Here is a 23,883-nt window from a genome sequence, read left to right as displayed (position 1 = left end):
GTGGGTTGTTTTTGTTTGTTTGGGTTTTTTTTTTTTTGAGGGTTTCATTTTTGGGTGTGGTTTTGTTTTGTGGTTTTTATTCCTAATAGCACTTTTCTGAGATATATTATACATGTGAAAAACCCCAGTACTGGTCAGTATTGTTTTCTTACTAGGAACTTACTAGGAAAAAAGCATCTCTGTAGACCTCTGCAGAGTGAGACTTTATTGGCTTACTTATAAATCCACAGACAACTTTTTATGAGAGAACAATAAAAATATCCCCACATTTTAATGCTTGTTTCGGAGAAACAGTGGTTGAGAAGTCAGTTACCTTAGTAACAGCTAAAGGCACACAGCGGGAAAATGCTCAACTTAATAGTCAATATTTAAACATAAAAACAGATCCAGATAACAGCCAGCTTTCTCAAAGCCATGCTTGGTGTTAGATTTGCTCTTTAAATAAAGAAGTGCCAATCTGAGGAAAGAAAGGCATGCTTGAGCATAGCAATTTAACAAAATTCACATTTGAAAACAAATAGCTGTCAGAAAAGATAACATATATTAAAGATATTTCATAGACAGTCCTCTTCAAGATGGATTTTAATTGATAAACATCATTATCACCAACCAAGACATTAAATCCCAGTTCCCATCTACACTACCTAGAGTTTTAAAGTATTTTAAGTATTTATACTGTATGTATAAATTATGATCCTGAAAATGCCAGTGAAAGACCATTATCCCCTAGAAGGCCATTAACCACACTTCACAATTGCAATCAGCAACAAAATTGTTGCAGAAGTGGGTTCTGCAGCAACCTGTCATTTCGTCTGCATGCCAACCATTGCTTTAGTCAATCTGTTGTTAATTATACTCTGAACACTTTACATCAGAGAGAGGTAGAGACCTGAAGAGCCCAAGAGGAAACTGTTGGCCTAAGATGAATTCTGAAAAATAGCTCTGTTTAAACAGTTTTACAGAAAGACTGAATGCTGCTCTGAATGATTTTTTCTGTAATTTTTAGGTGATTACCACTATGGGGTGGGGAGAGAAAGGAGTAAGATACAATTAAAAAATTAAATTGAGAGCATTCCAAAAACATTCATTTGGAAACGTGGCGAGAGGTAGGTGTAAGAAATAAAAGTATGGTAGATAAGTGGGTGACAGAAGAGCATGGGTTCACTGGGCATAGACCACAAGACAGTGGCATTACCCTTATATATACGAAGGGGAGATGAAGGCACTACTGAATGTAAGCAGTAGATGCAATGCTCGAAGACTGTCTTTTGGAGGTAGTGTTGGTGCCACACAAGAAATCGGTTCTCTTCTATAATTAGTTGGGTGACAGGGGCAAAGATAATTTCTCGGCCTTAAATTGGTCCTTCACTGGTAACAGCCACGCTAAACCATGGTCTGTTTGAAGCAGGGTTATTTATTCACCAGCACAGACCAATATAATTCTTCACAGCACTCATCTTTCTCTTTAAAAATGTGCTTTTTGGATAGCAATATACATATATAGTACATACAGGACCTATTACAGTTTGTATATACATTGATTATATACATGATGTTTAAATCAAAACACAATGCTTATCTAAAAATGTGACTGCAGCGTGGCAGGATTTAGTGTATCTTTACAAGATTTCACCTACTTTAATCCTCTGAGCAGGTAGGGTACCTGGTGATAAAATTTGCTATTTGGATCTGATTTACACCAACTAAAAGCAGTCAGATAATAAGAAGTTTGTGGGTTTTTTTTCAGGAACCACAACCACAAAGTTCAGATAGACTTAGACAAGAGCACTATGGAAACCACTCAAGGTGATGAGATGAGAGGGGCTTTTGCTGCATTTTGGCATGCTGAGCTCCGGTAGAAGGATAGCCACTGACCACTTTGCAGACCCATCACTATTAGGATCACTGCAGCACATCACTCAGCCATGGCTTTTCCCCATCTCAGTGAGAAAAGTGGCTCTGTAGAAACCGATTATTCACCACATCATGGTACGCACTGAGAAAAATAAATGACTTCTGCTGTGAGGAGCTGGCCCCTTACAGTGTCTGCATAGTGAGATCAGGGGGTTGGTCCATTTTAATTTATAAGTCAGGTTAAAAAAAGCGCCTAACAATTTGAACTGATTGCAGTTGTTCATTGAATTTTGTTGTAGACAAAGAGTTCATGCTCACTGTTAGAGAAATACATTACTAACACACTGACATTTTTTTTTGTGTTACACAGAAACATTTCATTGCTTATCCACTCCCTTTATTTTAGCACTATGTATTCTTCATTTATATAACCACTGTATTTGCACAGCTGGTAAAATTCCAGATGTCTGTCAGACTGAATAGTTTTTCCACAGTCCTGCTACAGCTAGGAGTAACCCACTGAACCAAAGTGAAGACCTGATGATTTAATCGGGCTGTGTTAGCACATCTTATCTACACATGAGATTCTGACACAGGCCATGTAAGTATATGAACCTCGATAGCCACTGGATGAAAAGTTTCTGACTTTCAAAAACACAGGGAAAAGGCAATAGCAGATATCAGGGTGCAGCTTGTGTATACTAAACCCAGGAAGCCTAAGACAGTCTTAAGATAATTTCATGAGAACAAAACCCTTGCAAGTCACTAATGTAAATTTGGTAACAGAAGAAAATCCAAACATGCCATTTCCCATGAAGCAGATTCACTGGGTGCATTTAGGAGGAGCAATAGCATTTCTTAAACATAGAATTTGGTACAAATTCTCTGTCAGTGGAAACAAGCAGTGTCCAAGCCCATAACCTTAACCAGCATGATAAATACGTACTTGCACTTTCTGCAATTGACTTTCTCAACTCACTGTTGTGATAGGGTTACTAGCAAGAACAGGAGGCAGGATTGCTTGTCACATGATTAATACCTATAAAATCACCTGGCTATCAGACAAATTACATGTCTTTAAGGAGGCAAGAATGTCTCAGATTTTGGTCTGGATTTAACTCTCATTTCTTCCTAGACACCTATGGAAACCAGGGGGGATCTCACTCCCCATTCTTTTTTGTTAGTGTCTTTTGGAGATGATTATGGGCTTTGAGTGTAAAATCAAACAGTAAGAAATAAATCTACATTTCAAATGTCATTATTTCTGAGCTGCAAATTACTAAAAAAAAACCCAACATCACATACAGATCAGTCTGTTTTTAACTGTGTAGTTTAGTATCCAATTATCACTATGTATTCATTTGTCTACAAGCCTGTTTGGTCTGTATTTAAAGAGCTCCTTAAATGCCTTTCAGGATTTTTCTTTCCTTGCTGGAGATCTCTGGGTATGAGAGGTGGGCTTAATTGTACTGTCTTCAGACTTTATTGAGAAATTCCAAGTTGAGAGAAGCAGGGAGATCGATAGAGTCCATGGTTATGGAGGATGGGTTGAACGGGAACAAAACTGGGAACATGTGCTTGAAGTCTAACAGCAGCTGTGGAGGGTCATTTCGCTCTTGCAAGTGCATCTATAGGAAGTGTGGGAGAAAAAAATTAATTTAGTTGTTGCCTTTTCTTTGCATTTGTCATGTTTAATATCACAAAAGTTTGAGAATGTACACAATTCTAGAGATACCGCAGAAAAAAAAAAGTGAGAATTCTTTTGTTCTCTAATGCCACAGCCATCTTTTCAGCAAATATCTACAGCAACTTCTACAGTGACTGTAGGAAACACTGCTTCAGAAGAACCCAGATACATTTTGTGCATGAACACAAAGCAAGATACAGGGCTTGGAAACAACATGACCCCCTTGTACAGCAGCAGCAGCACTGCATGTTACCTGCAGACCATTTTTGATTCAGCTACTTGGTGACAGAGACATATTCTAGGAGTAGCTGAACATTATTTCCATTTCCTTTTCCTGCCTCCTCCTTGTGAGCATTAAAAGGTATTCGTGTTTCATTTATTTATTTCTCCTTTGTTACCATTTTCTATCTCTGAAGTAACTCCATTTCACTGATGCTTCGCTGACTCCTGCAACCTTATTTCTGTGTTGTGTTGCTACTGAAGAGCTTTGGAATAGCTGAGCTGGGAAAATGGGTGATTATTGCTCATTGTGATTAACAGGCCACTTATCCCTGCAGCTGTATGTTGCAAGTAAGCATGTGCACATGCTTACTTGCACTAAATTTGGGACAACATGCAGCAGCATGCCTATTACAAAACATCCAAGTTGGTAATGACTTAATACAGCTTAGTACTTAATACAGTCATTAGTACTATCTCCTCCATTTTAAAGCCCTTGAAATTTACCTGTATGTCTCGAATGAAAGCTACTGTCACGCGCTCTTCAAACTCATTCACCGGAGTGTAGAGATTAAGTATCTTTACAATCTGTTGAAAACAAAATAGGATTACAGACAATCATGAGAAACCAAACTGTTCCAGAATACAAACACCACTAAAAGCTTGTCTTGTTATAGCCATAACCAAGGACAGGTTAGACAGGGCTTTGAGCAACCGTGTCTAGTGGAAGGTGTCAGGGAGGAACTAGATGATCTTTAAGGTCTCTTCCAACCCAAACCATTCTCTGATTCTATGATAACAAGTCTCCCATGACACTACTGAGAAGCAGCACAGATATCATCCTGGTGTTTCTTTGCTCACTCTAAGCTATGGAGAGCCTTTACAGGCCTATAAAAGCCACTTCTTATGGCAAAGATGGTCATCTGGGAATACACTTGAACAACAGATTTACACAGGGACTCCGTTCAGTTGACACAGTGACACAGGTGACCACTTCCCAGTACTTCTGATGTCACCTCTGCAAGACTTCTGAAGCTTCCTCACTTCTGCTCCTCCACTACCACCCACTGGCTTCTCAAGAACACATGTTCAAGACAAGGAGACACAAATACAGGAGAAAGGATCTCCAAGCACTGGAGATCAGCTCACACCTCTCACTTCTTTCCTCCTACACCATTATCAAATGAGGACCAGGCAATCCAGCAGCAAAAAACATGAGTTCATATCCTTCTGGAATGGAGTCTTATAGTTTAAGGTCAGAGCCTGCCAGCTTACATGGGTAGTTATCGACTTCCTGCCCCAAATATGAATCTTTGGTGGGCATCCTGCAGACCTAGCCAGGTTAGACCCTGGGAAATGGTAATGTGTGGGTTTAAAATTCCAAGTGTCTGACTTATATCATGAAGTCTTTGGGGCTGGGTTTCAACTTTGCATGTTTCTGGAGCTCCAGTGTCATCAGTGCCACTGTAGGAGAGGAACCATTGCGGTGACCACCACTGACAGGGGTTAGTACTTACCAGTAGTCCTCAAAAGGACAAGGTGCCCCCACCCCTGGAATGGCATGCTGAGTCCAGGCACTGAAGAGCTGGCACCAGGACACCATCCTTTCCCATTCCTTTGGTTATCCTGTGGTGTGAATCTCTGCCCTGCTCCTTACCTGCTGGGTCGTGAGTGATGTGCACAAGGAGCAGATGGCCTCAGCATCTTCTGAAGTTTTCTTTTTCAGCTGCAGAAGCTGTGCTGCCTGAATCAAGGGCTCCAAAGTTTGTGCTGCTCCACTCTCCTGCAGATTTTTCGCACGGATCCATTCCTCCAGCTGGCTTATGTTAAACCTGGGTAAGCAACCAAGATAAGACATAAGCTGACAGCCCAGAGATAAGGCATAACATCTGAAAAATCCTCTACATGACTCAAGGTATGCTGCAGTGCTGGCAGATGTGACTTTTTGTGATTCATATTTGTGATACACATGACAAGACAGAACCAGACCAAAGCTTAATACTCAACAACTCAAAGCAAAATCTATATTCTAGGTACCTTAGAAATAGATGAGCTATGTAACAGCTGAGCACAAGAAAAGCACAAGGGCTGTGCTTTTGTACAGCCTTTATGTTTGTTCAGATTCAAAAGTCAATTAAAATTAAGCTTTTGACAAGCTTTCAAATGATAACAAAATCCTGCAAGATACCCAAGTATCTTTGAAAATATTTACACAAAAAATTGCCTGTGCCTGTGTCCACTCCCAGGCAGATGGGGAACATGCAAAAGATTCACTGTGGGAAGGAGAGAGGGTAGCAAAAAAAAAGGTTTAAATCACTTTCACTACGAAAGAAGTTGATAGATTTATGCCAGGGCTGATAAACATTCATGGCCCCTTTGTGGCAGGTTTGCACTAGATGCCCTTTCAAATTTCAACCCTTATTACACCACTATGCTAAGACAGCAATGGGGAATGTAGGCCTCTCATCCCAGCCCAGCAGATCCTTTGCTGCCACTTCTCTGCAGTTCATGAGAAGCTGGAGGCACTGCACACAGCAACAGGGGTTAACATCTTTAAGGCTGGAGTCTTTGACACTACAACATTCAAAAATCAGAGACATGGCAGAAGGAGAGAACCAGAGACTTCTCCATCCCAGTGTCCAACCTGTCCTACATCACCTGCTCAGTCTTGGTGAGAGAAAGGTGGGGAAAGCATACCCCAGAGAAAATTAGTATAACATATATTTAATTCACAAGTGGCACAGTAAACTTCATCACACAGGCATTACACAATGGGGGTTAGATTTAACTGCATCAGTCCTCTGCTGAATCCAGTTTCCCTCCTTACTTACACCATTGCATTTTATTTTCCTATTTTCCACTACCTTATAAAATTAACAAGGCTTCCTTAAGTAGGTACATCCCTGCCCCAAGTCACTGTCCCACCTTAGCTGCATGCCCGTGCTCCACGAGCAGACATCCTTCCTTAATAGGAGGTTGTTCAGGGTAACTGCATTGATCATGTAGAACAGCTGCTTGAAGACCTGCTGCACGATCTCTGGGTCCATACCCTGGTCACACATGATGGTGTGGAATGCGTTCAGCTGGCGAATGATTTCATCTAGGCTGTAGGAGCTGTCACCCTCTGCCATGCTGGAGGAGCGATTTCTGTAGCCCATTGGTTTGACACCAGAAAGCCCTTGGATACTCTCATTTTCCAACACCGCAGACACTGAAAAAGGGGGGAAAATGAGCTAAAAGCACTTCTATCCACCTTTTAGTCACTAGAGGCAAGAACTGATCCCTCCATGAGCAGTTCCAAACATGCAGCAGTCTCAGTAATGCAACATGATGGATGCTGTGAGGTCTGAAAGCAGGACAGATCCATGAATTGCTAGTTTACTATGATAATACAAAATAGTTAAAGCACAAAATATATCTATAAGGTCACACTTTTTTCTTCCTTGATGTTATTACACAGAAATCACTTAAGATGCTGCAGAAACAGGCAACAGCTCTCTTTTGAGCTGTAATCAGTTCTCTCTGTATATCCACCACAGAGCCTTAAATTCTGCAGTTAAAGTGATTAATTGGCTCAAAAGATTGGAAGAAATGAAGATAGATTAGAAGTAATAACAGCCTGACTAACTGATAGAGGAACAGGACAAATTTCTACAACAAGCAGGAGGTACATGCAGTGATGGTAGGCAGTGATGCCATCTGGTATAGCCAGAATTTGTGCAAGGACTTTTGGAGGGTAAAGGGAAAGAGTCCCAGATACAGAAGGGACCAGGCTGGGAGCTCAAGAAAAACACTAGTAGCTAGAAAATATAAAGCACTGAGAACAACCCCTCAATTAGCTTAGCGATGAGGAGGACTAATGTAGATGGGGAGGCAATTCTTCTCACACTGGCTCACCCTGGCAAAACAGGGGCTTTATTAGTCTCTTTTTTTCTCTTCCCAATTCTCTCTTCCCTCATAATGTGCATTTCCACCCATAAAAAGCTTAACTGTGAACATGATATGGAGGAGAACTGTGTTCCTACAGACCCACCAGCACCACCTCACCTCTGTCACCACCTCTCCAATAGAAATGAAGGAGGTATAATTTATCATTGGGGGGTGGGAGGGGGGATCCCTCATCTCTATTAGTTTCTATCATAGGGGAAAATATAAATTCATCCAGGTCTGCCTCCCTAACTCCAGGTCACTGCTAACACAAGGACCTCCTCCAAACCAAGCCCTTATGTTTTGTAACATATGCCTTCTGACCAACTACAGGCTTTTCCTTTGTGGTGAGGTCATTCTAGCACCATACAAAGGTCTGAAAAGCCCTCAGAGTAGATAACTACAGTGAAAAAAAACACCCTCCTAAAGGCTAATGTGAATTTACCAATCATGTGATGGAATGTGCCCTCTGCTATCTTAATGAGCTGCTGGTAGATCTGGATGGAGAGGTGGTCCAGCACCTGGCGGTATTCAGTCAGGTCAAAGTTCTTCAGACAGTGCTCGTTCTGTTTAGGCGTATTTTGTGTCATGAAACCCTGAATGAGAGATTAAAACACCTAGTTTCATTATTCCACCTATTTATAGTCCAGTAAACCACTCTATTAAAAAAAAAAACAACAAACAAACAAACCCTTACAGTACAATATATCCAGAGATGTTACCAAAGGACATTGTTACTCTATTATAGGAAAGATCTAGACTCATAAATCACCTTTGATTTACTCAGCCATTTGTTCATAAATTATTACTACAGGTCTGCTTTTTGAAGAAAAGTACCATTAAGTGAGAAGTCTGTCATTTTAGCTTTAGCAAGGAGCAACATCTGTATTAACTGCAATATATATATGAACTAGAAAATGACATTTCAGTCACTGAGAAACTTTTTCTAGCTATTTATCCCTGTAAGTCACAATTATTTATGGGAAACCAAGTATTTTGAGATTGATAGTTTAGGAAATAATTTAAAGAAATTTAACCACATGCTGTATGCTTTGACAATATTTTTAAAGATCTGAAGTGTGGAAATCTCTCCAAGTAACTGAATTTATTCCCTGCCTTTTGCTGAAGCAGCAGCTGACCTCTGATCCTGCCATGGATGCTGTAGCCACAAGTTCTGGGCTCAGACATTAGTGCTAGTTTTGCTGCCAGAAGCAAATGTGATCTAACTTAATTCTGTAATCAGCACAGCCACTTTAATTGCCTGTTCATATTGTTTTCTTGTTTTGACACCAATTGATAGCTATGAAAATTTTTCTGTTGTTTGCTGACTAGTAAGATATAAAAATACAACATGTACAATTTGAGTTGACTTCAGAATTTCTCCATTTTTTCTGACAAATTCTATTTGCATTGCCAGACTGCATTTAGTTTGGGATTTCCTTTCAAACCTGTTTCCTTTCAGATAGGTTGGATTTCAGATGAAAGAGCAGTATTTTGAAAACTGTTCAGAATTATTTTTCCCCTTTGCTTTTCCACCAAATTATCAACTTAATTTGCAAATAGTGGTTCACTTAACATAGTAAATTATAGCAAAGAATCTGAAATTTAAGTTTGGGTTCCCTTTTTTTCCTACCCTGCTGGTTTTCTGTTTCCTGAAATGTAATGTTCTTATCCAGGCAGAAGAGGGCGAACAGGAGCTAAACAATGAGTAATTATCATCTAAATTAATTTTCTTTTTAATTTAAATCTTGGAAGTCCAACACTGAGTTTTACACACCAGTCATTATCTTGTGAATGACCTGAATAGTTAATTTGATTCTATGATTTTTTTTCATTTATTCTTAAAAGCTTCATTGCTTAATATATCTAACACAAACCAAAACTAAATGAGAAATGACGTATTTAGCTCTGTTGAAAATCTTAATACCCAGAACATATGGCTATAAGGATGGCAGCGTGTGATGTACTAAGAGGACTATTACAATCTGATTTTCTCGGATCAGCTATAATAAAACTTATTTCACTTATGAAATATTACTAAGGTGGCAAGAAATGAGAGGACTTATTTCCAAAAGCTTACATTATGATTTTCATTTTTGCCCTCTCAAAGTGTGGTTATTTTGATCTAGTTGAACAGAACAGGAAAAAAACTATCAGTAGAAATGTTAAAAAAAAAATTGCAAAATTTGGGACAATTTTCCCCCGTCTAAAAATCATGGTTAATGAAAAGCTGCAGGACCTACTAGAACTAGGAGATCAGCCTTCAAAACACCCTACCAGAAGGGAATCCCCTGTTTGGACAAATCAAAGTGCACGGTTGGCTATGAAATTTAAACTGTTCTGTTGCATGTGATGTAGGGTTTGTGCCTTCAGGTCTCAAATGTTGAGATCAAATATCAGTGCAATGCCTCATGAACATTTGGTCCACTTCAGACTACACAGAAGGGAGAAATGTTTCACTGTCACGGTGACTGCCCAGAAAAGCTGTGGCTGCCCCATCCCTGGCAGTGTTCAAGGCCAGGTTGGACACAGGGGCTTGGAGCAAGCTGCTCTAGTGGAAGGTGTCCCTGCCCGTGGCAGGGGCTTGGAACTGGATGAGCTTTAAGCTCCTGTCCAACCCAAACTAGTCTGGGATTCTGTGATTCTAGAAACTGCCTCATGTTATATCCAAATTAACCAAAGAGTGAAGTCAGAGATGATCCCTGACTAGAGGGAAGCCACTAGACCCAGGAGACCTGACAAACCTTCCTGGAGGAATACCAACACACTCAAGATCAATGATGAGTTTCTTACCGCATCTCCGCTGTACTGCTTTAAACAGTGCAGGAGGCGACGTGTATTCGCCAGCCAAAACGATGTCATCTCAAAATCATTATTGTGTTTCTGGAGGAGCAAAATTAAAGGAATGTGAGACTCCCCTCCTTCAGTGGGGGATGCTGGCATAGCAAAACAAAATCATTTTGAGTTTCCTCATTTAGAATCATAAAGCTCTCTCTCTGCAGATGGGCAATATTAGCCATTTGTTCCCTGCAAACATTCTATTTTTAATCTGTAAGTGCAAACAATTATATTGCTAGAATATTAATTCTCCTTGTTCTTTTAAAAAAGGAAGCCATAAGAGTAATATGGTTTGAAAATCACTATGAGAGCTGAATATCACACCTTTTGACATGCTTATTACCAGCTTAGATCATCTCAACCCGAGGACAAGAGAAAATGGATACCTACCTTCAGCACTTTCTTAATGCCATTGATGGTGGAGGTGAGCAAGGAGTGCACTTTCTGGTCATCATTGATGTAATCCGCATGTCTGATGCACATGTAAAGGATGTAGGCAGGAAGGCAAGGAACAGTAGCAGACACCGCCTGGGGCTTGAGATCTAGAAGGTTTAGTGAGGGTTTTTTTTTTGTTTGTAAATCCTCTCAAAATTCACCAACTAGCAGGGAAACAGTGAGCACCTGAGCTGCACTTGTAACCTGGCAAACCTGTCTGCCCCAACCCTGGGAGGGCTAGAGTTTGGCTCTGTGACTTGCATCCCTCTCTGCAACATGGATGCAGAACCAGAGGTACAACTGCAGGACAGATGGACCTGCTGGAGCCTGGCAAAGCAGAAAAGTTGCAACACTACGCCTCAGGAGAGTAGCATTGTCTGCATTGAAGTTTTTGACAGCATCCCATTTCACCTTATGGATGCATAGGTAGCATTAGATCTTACTTACCATGTAAAAGCCTACCCAAGAGGCACACAAACAACCTTAGAAAAGCCTCCTAAGGCTTTTAGGACTTTCTCCTGCAGAGTATAACCCCCACCACTGAACTCATGATGTAGTAAATCCTTTCCTTTATGATACTGAATCCTAATGGCAGCTTAGGGAATTTGCAGCTTCTAAAGAAAAAGCCTGTTTGATTAGGGGAACTTCAAAGACCACAGCAATGGGCTAGCACTGCTCTTTGAACACTTTTTATATCCTTACTGGTTTCTTCTGGGGTTAGAGAGGGATGGTAAATACTAACACTTTAGCACAACTTCCCTAACAGCATTGAATAAGGGGATGCTACAGCAATTCCGATCAGACCTTCAAGCACAAAGGAGCTCCCAAGTTTATTATCTGTTATTTATCATTATCATCTCATAAACCAAACTACTTCTGTTCCATTGCTGCACAAAATCCACAGGGTCTATCCTTTGCTATCCCCTCCCTATCAATTACCACACTGTATGTAGTTCAGCAAGTTACTGCCTGCCCTACAGCCTCCTTTTTTGATATTTTTTTTTTCCTATTCCTAAGGATTATATCCATGCTGGTCTATCTACTTAGTGCTGCACTGATCCGCCTACCAAAACTGCTGTCACCACAAACATGCAGCCCTCAGAAAGGATTAATTTAAGAAGATCTATTTGTCTACCTTGAGATCTCAAGTTTACAAACTCTCCCACTCAAGAGAAGAAGGAAACAAGCAAGCTCCTCACCTGTAATGAGGTTTTGGATGAGAAGTGGCTCATCTTCCTTATAATATTCCAACATGCCCTGAAAATTTTTCTCCTTCCTCTGAACAGCAACTTGCATGTGACATTCACGCTGCCTTCTCTCTGCTGGTACCACAGTCTGGAATGCTGTGAAGAGGAAAGAGCATGAAAGGTGGTACCTGGCAATTGAGAACTGTTCAGTTCCTCCACAGCCCTAGAGCAGACACCAGGACAAAAAAGTTATGTATTGTTTCCAATAATGTCATTATCTTCAACAGACTTATAGAGATATAAAGGACCAGATCTTGAATTACCAGTCAGCAGTAGTTCTGACTCTGAATGAAAGAAAGAGCACAAAAGCTGGATTTAAGGAGGGAAAGATGAAGTAATTTTTATTTTCTAAGGAACCACAGGCTAGAAAGTAATAACTCTGTGGGAAACTTTTTAGTGTATGGCTTTCACAGAGAGGAAAAAAAATAGCCAGACAATGAAAATACACTGAAACATCGCATCTCCTGGCTGGCTGTAAAGCTGAAGAACCATGGTGGCACACCATTAAACACTGTGCTTCCATAAAAGCTTAATAAAAGAGAAAGGACCAGCACACAAGTACTGCAGGAAACAGCAGCCTGCTGCATGCAAATTACAGTGACAGAGACCAGCTGTGTGAGCTATGGAAGCTCTCCAGTTATTCAGCTTAATTTCACTTAATGCCTAGTTTTCAAAAATTAGCTCATGAGAATGGGGATCTCTGACTAATCATGGCATCTCCAGAGAATGGGAAGGTCCTTCTATACAACACAGATGTCACATCTGAGATGTTTTCTGATCAAGCAGAATATATGCATAGATTTTAATCCTAAGTGGTTTTAATTCCTCCTTAAAATTGCCATATCAGCACACTTGCCTGCTAACCATTGGTATCCTCTCTCCATCTCCTTGTGGGTCACATCATCAACAGCAATGAAAGCAAAAAGGTTCCTTTAAATACCCTCCAAACCCTGATACACCAAGTGTCAGACCATCATCTCCACCAAGCACTAGTCCCCCATCGCTTCCTGGGCCCACTTCAAAGTTTACCATGTTCAACAATGTTCACAAGCTAAAGCTACAGCAGTGCAGCTGTACTTGCTCGAAGGCAGCCTAAGCATGACCCAGGAGCACCATTTGCTGTCACGCCAGCAATTACCTCAGTGCTTGCTCCTAGTTCAGTGCCAGAATGAGCAAAATCTTACAAAACCTGCAGTTCTCCAAGGCCAACCAAAGAAGCAAAACCAGACTGCTGCTCCTGCACCCCAATGTCTATTAACGGCCAAGTCACCTTGAAAATCTTGGACCTTCTTTATATAAAGCTTCAGCTCCTTCTTCAGCTTCTTCTCATTCTTTTCCAACTTCTCTAGCAATTCTTTAAGATCCTGAAAAACAGAAGATGCATTGGGTTTAAAATAAAACATTAAGCCCAAGAACAACTCTAATGGGGAGTTTGCAGCAGGCGATACTTGCAACACACCACCCAGAGCATTTTACTCCTGGCTTTTAATCATGTAAACAGTTCCAACACTACTTACATACTAGAGTTGTTTAGAAAGGCAAGAAGTCCTCACCTGAACTCAGAAGTGACCAATGTTCACTCCAGATACAGGAGGTGAGATAGGAAAGATTTATGACCAGCCAAGGCCAAGTTTTTGGAGTTAACAAGTGCCCTTCCACACTCCCAATAAATGCAAGTAAGAAGAAGGATTGTGTTATCTGTGTGCATAACTACACGTTACAGTGATCTCATTTGTTAGGCAGTGCCACAAAGTGGACAGGCTTAAAGAAGATGAAAAAAAAAAATAAAGCACCTAGGAAGTTACAAAAGTCATACAGCCATTGAACAATAGTCCAAGGCCAAGTACCAACACTCCCCAATGCTCCAGTGGGAGATGCTGAAGGATTCTGCAGAGTCCAGGAGGTGTGAAAGTGACCCCAGTGCCTTTCTTCCTATTCATGGTTCCTATCTCCTTTCTCTCAGCATAGCTTTTTTTTCTTCTTCCTTAGGCTGTGTTTTTAGTACAGCCTCTTACCAGATTCTCATTGGTGAGACGTGTAATTTCTCGCTGGAGTCCAAACTCCACCTGAACCTCTGGAGAGAGCTTCAGGGTCTGCAGGAAAGACTCTTGCTGCTTCTCCATCTCTTCTTTTATTGCGTCCATCTGGTTCTTCAGATCTTCCACCTCCTTTTCATGTTCTCTTCTCTGATCCTGTAGCTGTGCTTCCAGCAACCTAAGAAAAGGACCACACCTATCAGCCTGTGTTTTCAGCATTGTGGTTGTAACCACCATTTACATCCTTCAAAGCTGGCCAACTTGGGAGATGTTCCCAGTCAAATTCCAATAAAACTGACACAAGATGGGATATAAGGAAGAAATTATTTACTGTTAGGGTGGTGAGGCACTGGAATAGGTTGCCCAGGGAAGTTGTGAATGCTCCATCCATGTCAGTGTTCAAGGCCAGGTTGGACAGAGCCTTGGGCTGGCCTGGTTTAGTGTGAGGTGTCCCTGCCCATGGCAGGGGTATTGGAACTTTATGATCTTAAGATCCTATCCAACCCTAACTATTCTATGACTCTATGATTCTAAAGGGGTGCTGTGGCTATCACTGGTACATTTGTCTGAAAATTGTCTGTCATTGCTATACTGAAGATCAAATACTTGTGAAATTAAGAGTAATGAGATCAAAAGTCTGGCTTTTTTTTTTTTTTTAAAGGAAGTACAAAAACCCCAACAATTCCAAGAGTTCTCTTCTATCTGTAACAGTATCACAAATTTGAGTTCCTTTACTCTTTCCATTAGCAAAAAGCAAATGCATGGCAAGAAATCCATGCAGATCAACACCTGTGATCTTTTTGCAAAAGCTCAGCTTGAAGGGCATTTGTTTTTGTGCTCACTTCCTTTCAAACTGGTTCTTTACTCGTGTAGTAGTCTCTAAATATTAGAGAATCCCAGACTGGTTTGGGTTGGAAGGGACCTTAAAGCTCATCCAGTTCCAACCCTCTGCCATGGACAGGGACACCTTCCACTAGAGCAGCTTGCTCCAAGCCCCTGTGTCCAACCTGGCCTTGAACACTGCCAGAGATGAGGCAGCCACAGCTTCTCTGTTGATTTTCTGTCATCTTCATCAGTTCCTGCTTTCAACATTGCTACTGACTTTGCCTGGACCCTTCAGCAGGGAGAAAAAAGACTTCTACTCCATAACAAATTCTACCTCCATGACACACACCTGACAGAAGCCATGAAAACCAGCCCTTCTCCCACTTTTAGGTGGGTACCAGACTTTAATAATTTGTCCTGCCAAACTTTCCTACTCCCTCTTCCCCTACTCCAGGTCTCCTTCTAGCCGTGCCCTGAGCCTGTGCACAAGGACAAACTTGGGCAGGAAAATGGTGAACTAAAGTATGCTATTTAGTGAATGCATTAACCAGCTATTTCTTAAAACCATTAATCCAAGGGAAGAATGATTCATTGCTTGGATGTTAACTCCCTTCTGTACACACCTGATGGGAATGTTGATAAACCCACCAAGTGACATCGTAAAGCGTATTCCCTACCCTCTGCTAAATAGAAATCTCCCCAGCTCTTTCAAGAAGACCAAAGAAAGTGACTCCAGAAGCTATGAGGACTCTAATGAAGGGCCAGCAAATGCAAAATATTAGTCCCAAACACAGAGACTGATTAGTCACATTACACAGGGCGATGGTGGCAATGAGGAAGATTGACAGAGGGGGATAACCAAGTCCTTGTCCTTCCTGTAGCTCATTGATGTGCTCTTCTGGGCAGAGCTACAGACACTACACCCCAGGCTCATGGGCTTTGTGTCTTTGTGACACTGATGAAAATGGAAATCCCCAAAGATGAGAAAAACTGGTGTTGACAGCTTCACATTCACTCAAGACACACACAGACATGGAGCTGTGCCAGTGGGAAAAAGCTACAACTCTGGGAAACTCATGGAGAAACTAGGAAACTCATGGAAATTCACACCTGTGAGCAGTTCCCCTGCAGCAACAATTAAGCATGGACTATTTTTACTGTTTTGTTTTTTAAAGCCTGTATAAAAGAACATATACTTTCTACGAAAGATCTCTGCATAAGAGGTATTAATCATGCTCTGAGAGCATGGGGTTTGTTATTGTTATTGGAAGATCTAAATAACCCAATCTCTACTCCCATTTTCTCTATCCCAGCCAAAACCAGCATATCCAGCAAAGACAGAAAATCATGTTTTCCTGCTATAGAAACCTTGTCAATAATGCATGGAGTCTCATAATCATGTCAGGAGTTATATTCTTAATAGGCTTGGAAAATACAGGCCCACCATGAAATTAATATTAAGCACTTAATTTCCATTTTATTTCTTCACATAGGTTCAGATTAACAGTGAGAAGCCTGCAGAAAAACATCCCCCTTCTATGAATTTCCCGTATTGCTTTGGAAAACAGATGAATCATCCCTCTTATTGTTCCTGTTATTGTTTGGTTTTACTCTGATACCTATATATCAGACCACTTTAGACTACTTCTACAAAAGGTTTGTTTCCCTCTCTATAATGTGCTTAATCACCTCATTTCACCTTTTATATATATATATTTGAATCAATATATATTTGAGCCTCATAATCACCCTGTAGAAGAGCACAGATTAATTAACACTTAATTATCAGCTATTCCAAGCACCAGGTTGAGCCAGGAGAAGAATCCAGGGGTCCTTCTGCCTAGCTGTATTTCTAAACCTTCATTAACGTGGAGATGAGAGATCATTACAGAGCAAGCATCATCCCCAGGAGATACGGAATTTGCAGGTACTGCCCCTGTGTATCCCGCTGGATATTTGCTCACTAGATCCAGACATGGGAAGGATGGCACTGGGTGTCCACCTTCCTCCTTATACCTACAGGCAATGCACGGATGGGAGCACACAATCATGCAAAGCAGACAGCATCGCAATACAAGCGCGGGGACTCTACTTCTGACATGTCAAGAATGGGGAGAAAGCATTTTCAGGTGTCATGTCTTAATGCAATTTGCAAAAAAACCCAAACAAATTCCATCTAAAAAGGGGCTGGGTTTTCTTTGGCATCGTGGATATTACAGCTTCCCAACACCTTTATCTCACTACTTCCCATTAATGTAATATAATTCTCACTGAACCACAGATCAGGCATTAATGGCAACAGCCACCGGCAGCAATGCCCAATTAGAAACACAACTCCTCTGAAAATTAGAGGAGGGTCTCATTTCCTCCAGATTCCTACCTCTGGCTGCTCCCAAAGAGGACAACAGTTTCCTATAGAGGACAACAGGACAACAGCAGAGGAAGGGAAAGAAACGAAAAGGCAAGTGAAAGGGGGAGAGGGGAGAAGCAGCAGGGGAAAAGAGAAAGTGTTTGACCTGGCAACTTGCTTTAAACCTTGATAAGCCAAGCCGAGCTCTCCATCTTCATTGAGATACCCCCAGTCCTCAGTCATGCTAGAAATAACGGACAGAGAAAGGAAACAAGAAGGACAGAGAAAGACAAAAGGTCAATTGCAATAGAAGGGAAAAAGGTGCAGAACCCGTATTAATTTAGTTTTTAAACCACACTTTCATTACACTGTATTTCCTTTTCCACCCTGCTGAAGGAGAAACATGCCCTGGCTGTGCTCCATATGACACCCCTGGTTGGTGAAGCTTTTCCTTCCTCCCCAGCTATAAAACGTGTCCTTGTGCATTCCCTTCCTGCCCAACCCACTGTAGTTAATATGGGAACCCAACATCATTTGGGTTGGAAAGGATCATCGCAGATCACCCAGTCCAGCCTTATAGCAGGTTACCATCATTCCTGGGATGTTACTACTTTTACCAAAAAGCCTGACTCCTGGATTTCAGAGCCTGAGTTTTTCTTTCTGTATGACTAAACTGTTTCTATATGACTGCAAAGAAAATCTGGGAAGCCCACATCACACCAGCTGGCTTTAAAACCAGGGAGGAGGAAACAAGGACTGTGAGGGATAAATCAGAGAGCAGAAGTCAGCACAAGGGGTAAGGAATTGCTGCCCAAACACAGACAGGGTAAAATTAAAGGCACAGAATGATCCTTAGCAGCTCCCAACAGGCTGCTCCCTGTCCCAAAATTAAAGCTGGAACAGCCTGCAAGCACTTCCAACCTACAGTGCAAACACAACACAACCCCCTATTTTATTGCTTACTGATCACTTGGAACAGCTTACTTCTCTTCCAGACCTTCTATCCTCTGGCACATCTCACTAATAAGACATTTTAAAAATGAGTTTCTCCATTTCATTCCTTTTGCAGCAGCTTGCACTGATCTGAATAATACTTGCACTGGTCTTTCTACTAAATAAATTTTCTTCCTTGTACTTTAGCAGGATAAATCATCAAGTCAAAACCATCAGCCCTTCCTCAGAGCAAACTTTGGTCCAAACAGCCCTTGGGCATTTGTTTCCTTATATCTTAGGTAGAAGGATCTTTATATCAAATCTCTCCTATACCCAGTCCAGGCAGAAAAATGCCTCATGTCTCTTGTCACTTAAATACTAAAAGATTCCTTTTAACAGTTGAGTTTTTGTTGATTTTTTTGTGTTTTGTGTTTTTTTTAAGGTCTAAAAGGCAGGAAACTCATTCATCTTTTTTAATGAGGTGTTGAACACATGACAAAGAGTGATATAAGCTGGTCAACCTAACCAGGAACATTTGCTACAGCCAGATTTTACTTAGTTTTGATGTCAGTTTAGAAACAGTTTTTCTTTCTGGAAATAATAATAAAAAAATAAATAACAACAACAACAAAAAAATCATTTAATATATCATTAAACTTTCAGACCAAGAATAAAAGAACTAAGTCAACATGCATCTCCTGTTTTGAAAAGAGGTGTAGCAGATGCCATTCCCCAGCAAACAAAGCTCTGCATATTTAAGTGCAAAAGAACAACACAAAACTTTCCACAGCAAATTTTCACACAAGGAAAGCAGTGAGAAATATGATGCTGGAGCACCACCATGAAAGGACTCAAGAGGTGTCTCACCACTGCAGACAGCTTGTACATCTATTTTAGTGTATGAGCACGGCATTTCTCAAAACTAGCAAATATTTCAGGCATTAACATCTGGAAAATTCATCATGAATTTAAATTGAAGTCTTCTTCTCACCTCATACGTAGCAAGTTTCCAAAAGAGTCCATTGGCTGACTGATACAGGGAGGTTTATTGGTCTGATTTGGACTTATTTGTTAGTAAGGCGTTTTTGGGGGGTTCAGATAATCTTAACAGAACGTGTGCTTTGGCACTGAAACCCAAGAAAAAGCCCAGGAAGGATCCTCACTATTTATTTATGTCAGTAATATGGAAAATCTCACAAAACGAGCAGCGTTTTTAAGACATGCATCTTCTTGGAACAGCTCTCCTGCTTCTTTTAATCATCCGTGTTGAGGTAAATGAGGAAAGCAGCTCAACAGGGTGCCATTATACTAAGATAAAACTGCCCTGAGAAATCAGCATTCAGTCCATGTCCATCAGCCAGCATGGATTCAGAAATCACCGAGATCCCCTTACCCAGAAGGTCATACTGACCAATACATTACAAGTCAACAGGAGTCCTTTCAAGCCAATTAGAGTAATTGGTATATGCTAAAATAATTTTGTAAAATGCTGGGTAAATCCATCCTTCTCAGAAATATGGCTGAAAGGAGCTGAAATGACATGGTTTACAAATACTCATTTCTCCTTTATTTCCCTGTGTTGGAGGTTTGGGCCTGAGAGTGCAGCTGGTGACCTTGCAGTTTGCAAACTGCCTTCATGAAAGGAGACATGAAAGGAGACAAATTCCTGCCTGCTGCCTCCCTCTCCTCCTCCATGTAGCCTTGTGCAAGTGACCTAAAGGAGGTGCACATACACCCAACCCCAGAGATGTTACTTTTATCATCTTCAGATCATTATCATCTCTCAACAAAGAAGAAAGCATATTTGATGTTCAAACACAGATGTGTTTTTTTTTTTTTTTAAATTAAGTGGAAAACTAATGCACATCACAGATTAGATACAGGACAGAATGAGAAGCAGTGATAAAAAGCGGCACATTGGAGAGTGGTAAGCAGAGATATGAACCCTTTCCCATGGGATGGCCTCTTCCAGCTGCAAAAGCATCCTCCACATGAAGCCCTTGACTTAGCACTGCAGCTGCAGGTGGGAGTTACCCAGAAGAAAATAAAGAGCCATGTATTCTACAGAAATCACTTGGAAGTTACCACAGAAGTTAATTTCAAAGACTAAGCCCGATCCGCTTTGAGCTGCCAGGTTATTATCTCTAACATCATCACCTGGTCTTTTGTTGGCTCTAACTTTCCACCAAGATCAAAACAGGCTTGAAAGAAAGATCCCGAGAACTGAAACAGGAAACAACTTAGCTTTACATTTGTTATTGAAGCAGAAAATTAGCTGGCAACTAACTTGATGCTTTTTCACAGTTGAAAGTCAGGAAAAAAAAAGGGGGGGGGGGGGGGGGGGGGGGGGGGGGATAAAAATTAAAAAAAAAAAAAAATAAAAAGCTGAGCTCACTGCATTTATTAAGGGGCTTTTTTAACTCAGACTTCCCCTTGACCTGGCATCAAAGGGCTTTACCCTGAGAGCAGGTTGGAGAAAGAACTGCTGCATGGGCAGGGTTAGCAGCACCTGGCAGTTTTTCCTGTTTTCCTCCTGCTGTATTTAAAACTCCTGCATTATATAGACATAGAGTGAATAAAAGGTCTATCTCCCACCAAGGTAAAGCCATGCTCCATCCACAGCCTAAATAGCTAAGACGTGACTTCAAGTTAGGAGTGACCATCGCAAGTTAGGCGGACCATGGCTTTACCACATCAGTCAGACTGGACTGGTGGAAGAGAATCCACCGCAGTTAGAAACTGCCCTCAGATTGAGAGGGACCAGGGTAAAGAGAAATAGAAATGCTTCTTGCTTATTAGTCCCACTTGAGAATTACAATCCCACCAGGAAAGCTGTCCATTAAACTGTCCATCATAATCTCAATCTATGAATCAAGATTAGAAAGAGAAAACAGTTTTATTTCTCATGCTGCCACACTTGACTCTAGAGTATGAATGTGAATTAGTGCTGGGTGGAAGAGATATAATTTATATCCATGAATACAATAATCCATGCTCCCTGAGCTTTTGTTTTCATCTATTTTATTGCCATTGACTCCAGCCTATAGTTTAAAAATCAGCTCAATATACAAACAAATGCACAGGGAACCATATAACTGGGAAGCTGGCTGTGATTAATCAGCCACTGGATAAATCACTACAGAAATCAGGGTGATATACATAGAGCTGCTGCTACTGAATTATATGAGCCTAGCTCCAGCCAACCTTCATATGAGAGGTAAACAAGAGAAATAATAAGAAACTGAGCCTGGAGGTAGCAGATTTCCCTTACCAGATTTTAAGAGGCCAAAAAACAACCAAGACCTGATCACACGAACTTCTTAAATTGCAGCTCACCTGTCCCATTGCAAGGAAAGAGATTTGTATTCCTGTGGTAAATTAGATCATTGCAGCATTTCTGATGATTTACATGCTTGATTCAATCCTCCCTGCAGAAGTTTTTAAGTCTGGAAACCAGAGCAGCCAAAGAATCATAGAACCATATAATGGTTTGTGTTGGAAGGGACCTTAACAACCATCTAGTTTCAAGGACTGAAGTCTCTTGGCAGGCTGAGTGAAAGCAGACAACACATACTATATCAATGAATGCTGGGGAACAAGGATACAACCTGGTCAGGCACACGCTTTACAAAAGCAGCAACTCTTACTTTGACTCAAACTCCTTCACCAAAGCCTGGGCACAGACTAACCATCCCTACACATGTCATACTGGAAAATGCAGTTTAGGGAATAATGAAGGCTGTGCTTGATAATGGGATTTCACATCCCATATCAGTGCCTACACCTCCAGGATAAATTTTGAAGGAAAAGTGACCAAAAAAACATACCTCACAGTAGAAGCACACCAAGCCCCATTGATTTACTGACAAAACGGTGATGTTTAAATCAATCTCATCACTTTTGCTGCAAGAGGTGCAGAAATTTCATCAGGAAGTTTACTTCAGGAAAATAAATATGCAATGGCAATGAACTGGAAAAAAATCCAAACCCTGGTCCTGATCCAGCCAGACATAATGTCCAGGTAAGAAATCCTTGTCACAGGAGTCCTAGACCCCAACAATCCCAACTCCTCCAGGTCTCCAGCCCAAAGAGAAAGGTGGCAGAACTAGTGTGGGCAGAGCCTCAACTCAAGCCATCAGGTTTTCCACGTATGTTTAAACACAACGTGAGTGGAACCCAGTCCTTCCAGCAAGCCCATCTTTGTACTCACACACTATATTTCCACAGGTTCTCCCATGGCTCTTACAAGAAGCAAAGTAGATGCATATTCAGAAAATCCAGCCCATACTATGACAGAAACTTTGAGGGACATACAGCACAGACACTATGCCAAAGTTGACTGCACAGCTATATAGACTCATGGAATGGTTTGGTTACAAGGGAGCTTAAAAGCTCATCCAGTTCCAACCCCTGCCACAGGCAGGGACCCCTTCCACTAGAGCAGCTTGCTCCAAGCCCCTGTGTCCAACCTGGCCTTGAACACTGCCAGGGATGGGGCAGCCACAGCTTCCCTGGGCACCCTGTGCCAGCGCCTCAGCACCCTCACAGGGAAGAGCTTCTGCCTAAGAGCTCATCTCAGTCTCCCCTCTGGCAGGTTAAAGCCATTCCCCCTTGTCTTGTCACTACAATGTACATACAGCTGTATATACATTGAATTTTTGCACATCAAGCGAGGCACATGGATTTCCCACTGCACCTTTTTAGCCATCCAGTCCTGAAAGCATTAAGCAACTCTTCACGATTTTTCACATTACATTCAGAGATGGTGTGCCTTTACTCATATACATACAGGTATGAATAAAACACTAAGTAAGTCCAGGCTTTCCTACCCTGGAATGCTAACAAACTTCAGCAACCAGTTTACAAAATGGCACAGTGCCCTGTGTTATTAAAGGCCACTCATTTGCAACAGTTTCGTCTTCGGACTAACCTCACTGAATGCAAATTATTTAGGGGAAAAAGCCTCAAACATCTGTATAGAAAAGACGATGAACACTCAATTTCCTTGCAGTAAAATAAGTTTACTTTACATATTATCTTGCTTTTCAATCCATGTAATTTTGCCTTCTTGGAAGACAGTACTATTTTTTGGTGTCATGAATAGCTGCGAGGATTCGCTGAATGCTTTGCAATATATGCCTGTGGTTACTATAAGGACAGACACACATTCACAGTAATAACCCTTGCTATGGTAAAACGTGTAATCAAAAAGAAGTTCCCAACTCTCAGTTTAGATGCAAGAAAATCAATAATGTGGGTGTTGCCAGAGAGCACAGCACATGTCCATTACCTCAGTTCACCATTGCAGGTTTTTCACAGAATTATAAAAGGGTTTAGTTTGGAAGGGACCTTAAAGGTCATCTTTAACATTATTTAAAGATTTAAAGATCATCATTTACCTCTGGAAAACAAGAGAGAAGTGTGCTGTCTTCCCAGCCTAGTATGAGGACTTACTTGAAGGGCTGCATCCCCAGAGCATGAGCAACAGGTCGAAGGAGGGGATCCTGCTGCACTCTGGGGAGACCCCCCCTG

General features: G+C 41.2%; 1 protein-coding gene and 1 long non-coding RNA gene across 3 annotated transcripts in view; one reads left to right on the top strand and one right to left on the bottom strand.

The window, feature by feature from the left end:
• Window positions 1-1,686: 1,686 nt before the first annotated feature.
• On the top strand, window positions 1,687-3,920 carry LOC134161999 (uncharacterized). The gene is made up of 2 exons (XR_009964158.1): window positions 1,687-1,989; window positions 3,636-3,920. It is a non-coding gene; the product is annotated as an uncharacterized LOC134161999 (long non-coding RNA).
• The window catches only part of MYO5B (myosin VB), a 149,256-nt gene continuing 128,338 nt past the window's right edge, over window positions 2,966-23,883 (bottom strand). The window contains exons 30-40 of one of the 2 annotated variants that reach the window (XM_062615394.1): window positions 17,585-17,662; window positions 14,223-14,421; window positions 13,478-13,571; window positions 12,160-12,303; window positions 10,916-11,067; window positions 10,481-10,570; window positions 8,133-8,283; window positions 6,686-6,971; window positions 5,418-5,592; window positions 4,268-4,348; window positions 2,966-3,482 (exon numbers count right to left, since the gene is read on the bottom strand). In XM_062615394.1, coding sequence (XP_062471378.1) covers window positions 3,330-3,482; window positions 4,268-4,348; window positions 5,418-5,592; window positions 6,686-6,971; window positions 8,133-8,283; window positions 10,481-10,570; window positions 10,916-11,067; window positions 12,160-12,303; window positions 13,478-13,571; window positions 14,223-14,421; window positions 17,585-17,662 — 1,603 coding nt within the window. In that variant the 3' untranslated portion in view covers window positions 2,966-3,329. The remainder of the gene's footprint in view (window positions 3,483-4,267; window positions 4,349-5,417; window positions 5,593-6,685; window positions 6,972-8,132; window positions 8,284-10,480; window positions 10,571-10,915; window positions 11,068-12,159; window positions 12,304-13,477; window positions 13,572-14,222; window positions 14,422-17,584; window positions 17,663-23,883) is intronic. The other variant, XM_062615396.1, reaches the window with a different exon arrangement.

The sequence above is a fragment of the Pezoporus occidentalis genome, unplaced genomic scaffold (genome assembly GCF_034315485.1).
Source record: "Pezoporus occidentalis ecotype Australia unplaced genomic scaffold, CSIRO_AGI_Poc_V1 ctg180, whole genome shotgun sequence".
NCBI lineage: Eukaryota > Metazoa > Chordata > Aves > Psittaciformes > Psittacidae > Pezoporus > Pezoporus occidentalis.
This window is presented reverse-complemented; position numbering and strand designations above follow the sequence as displayed.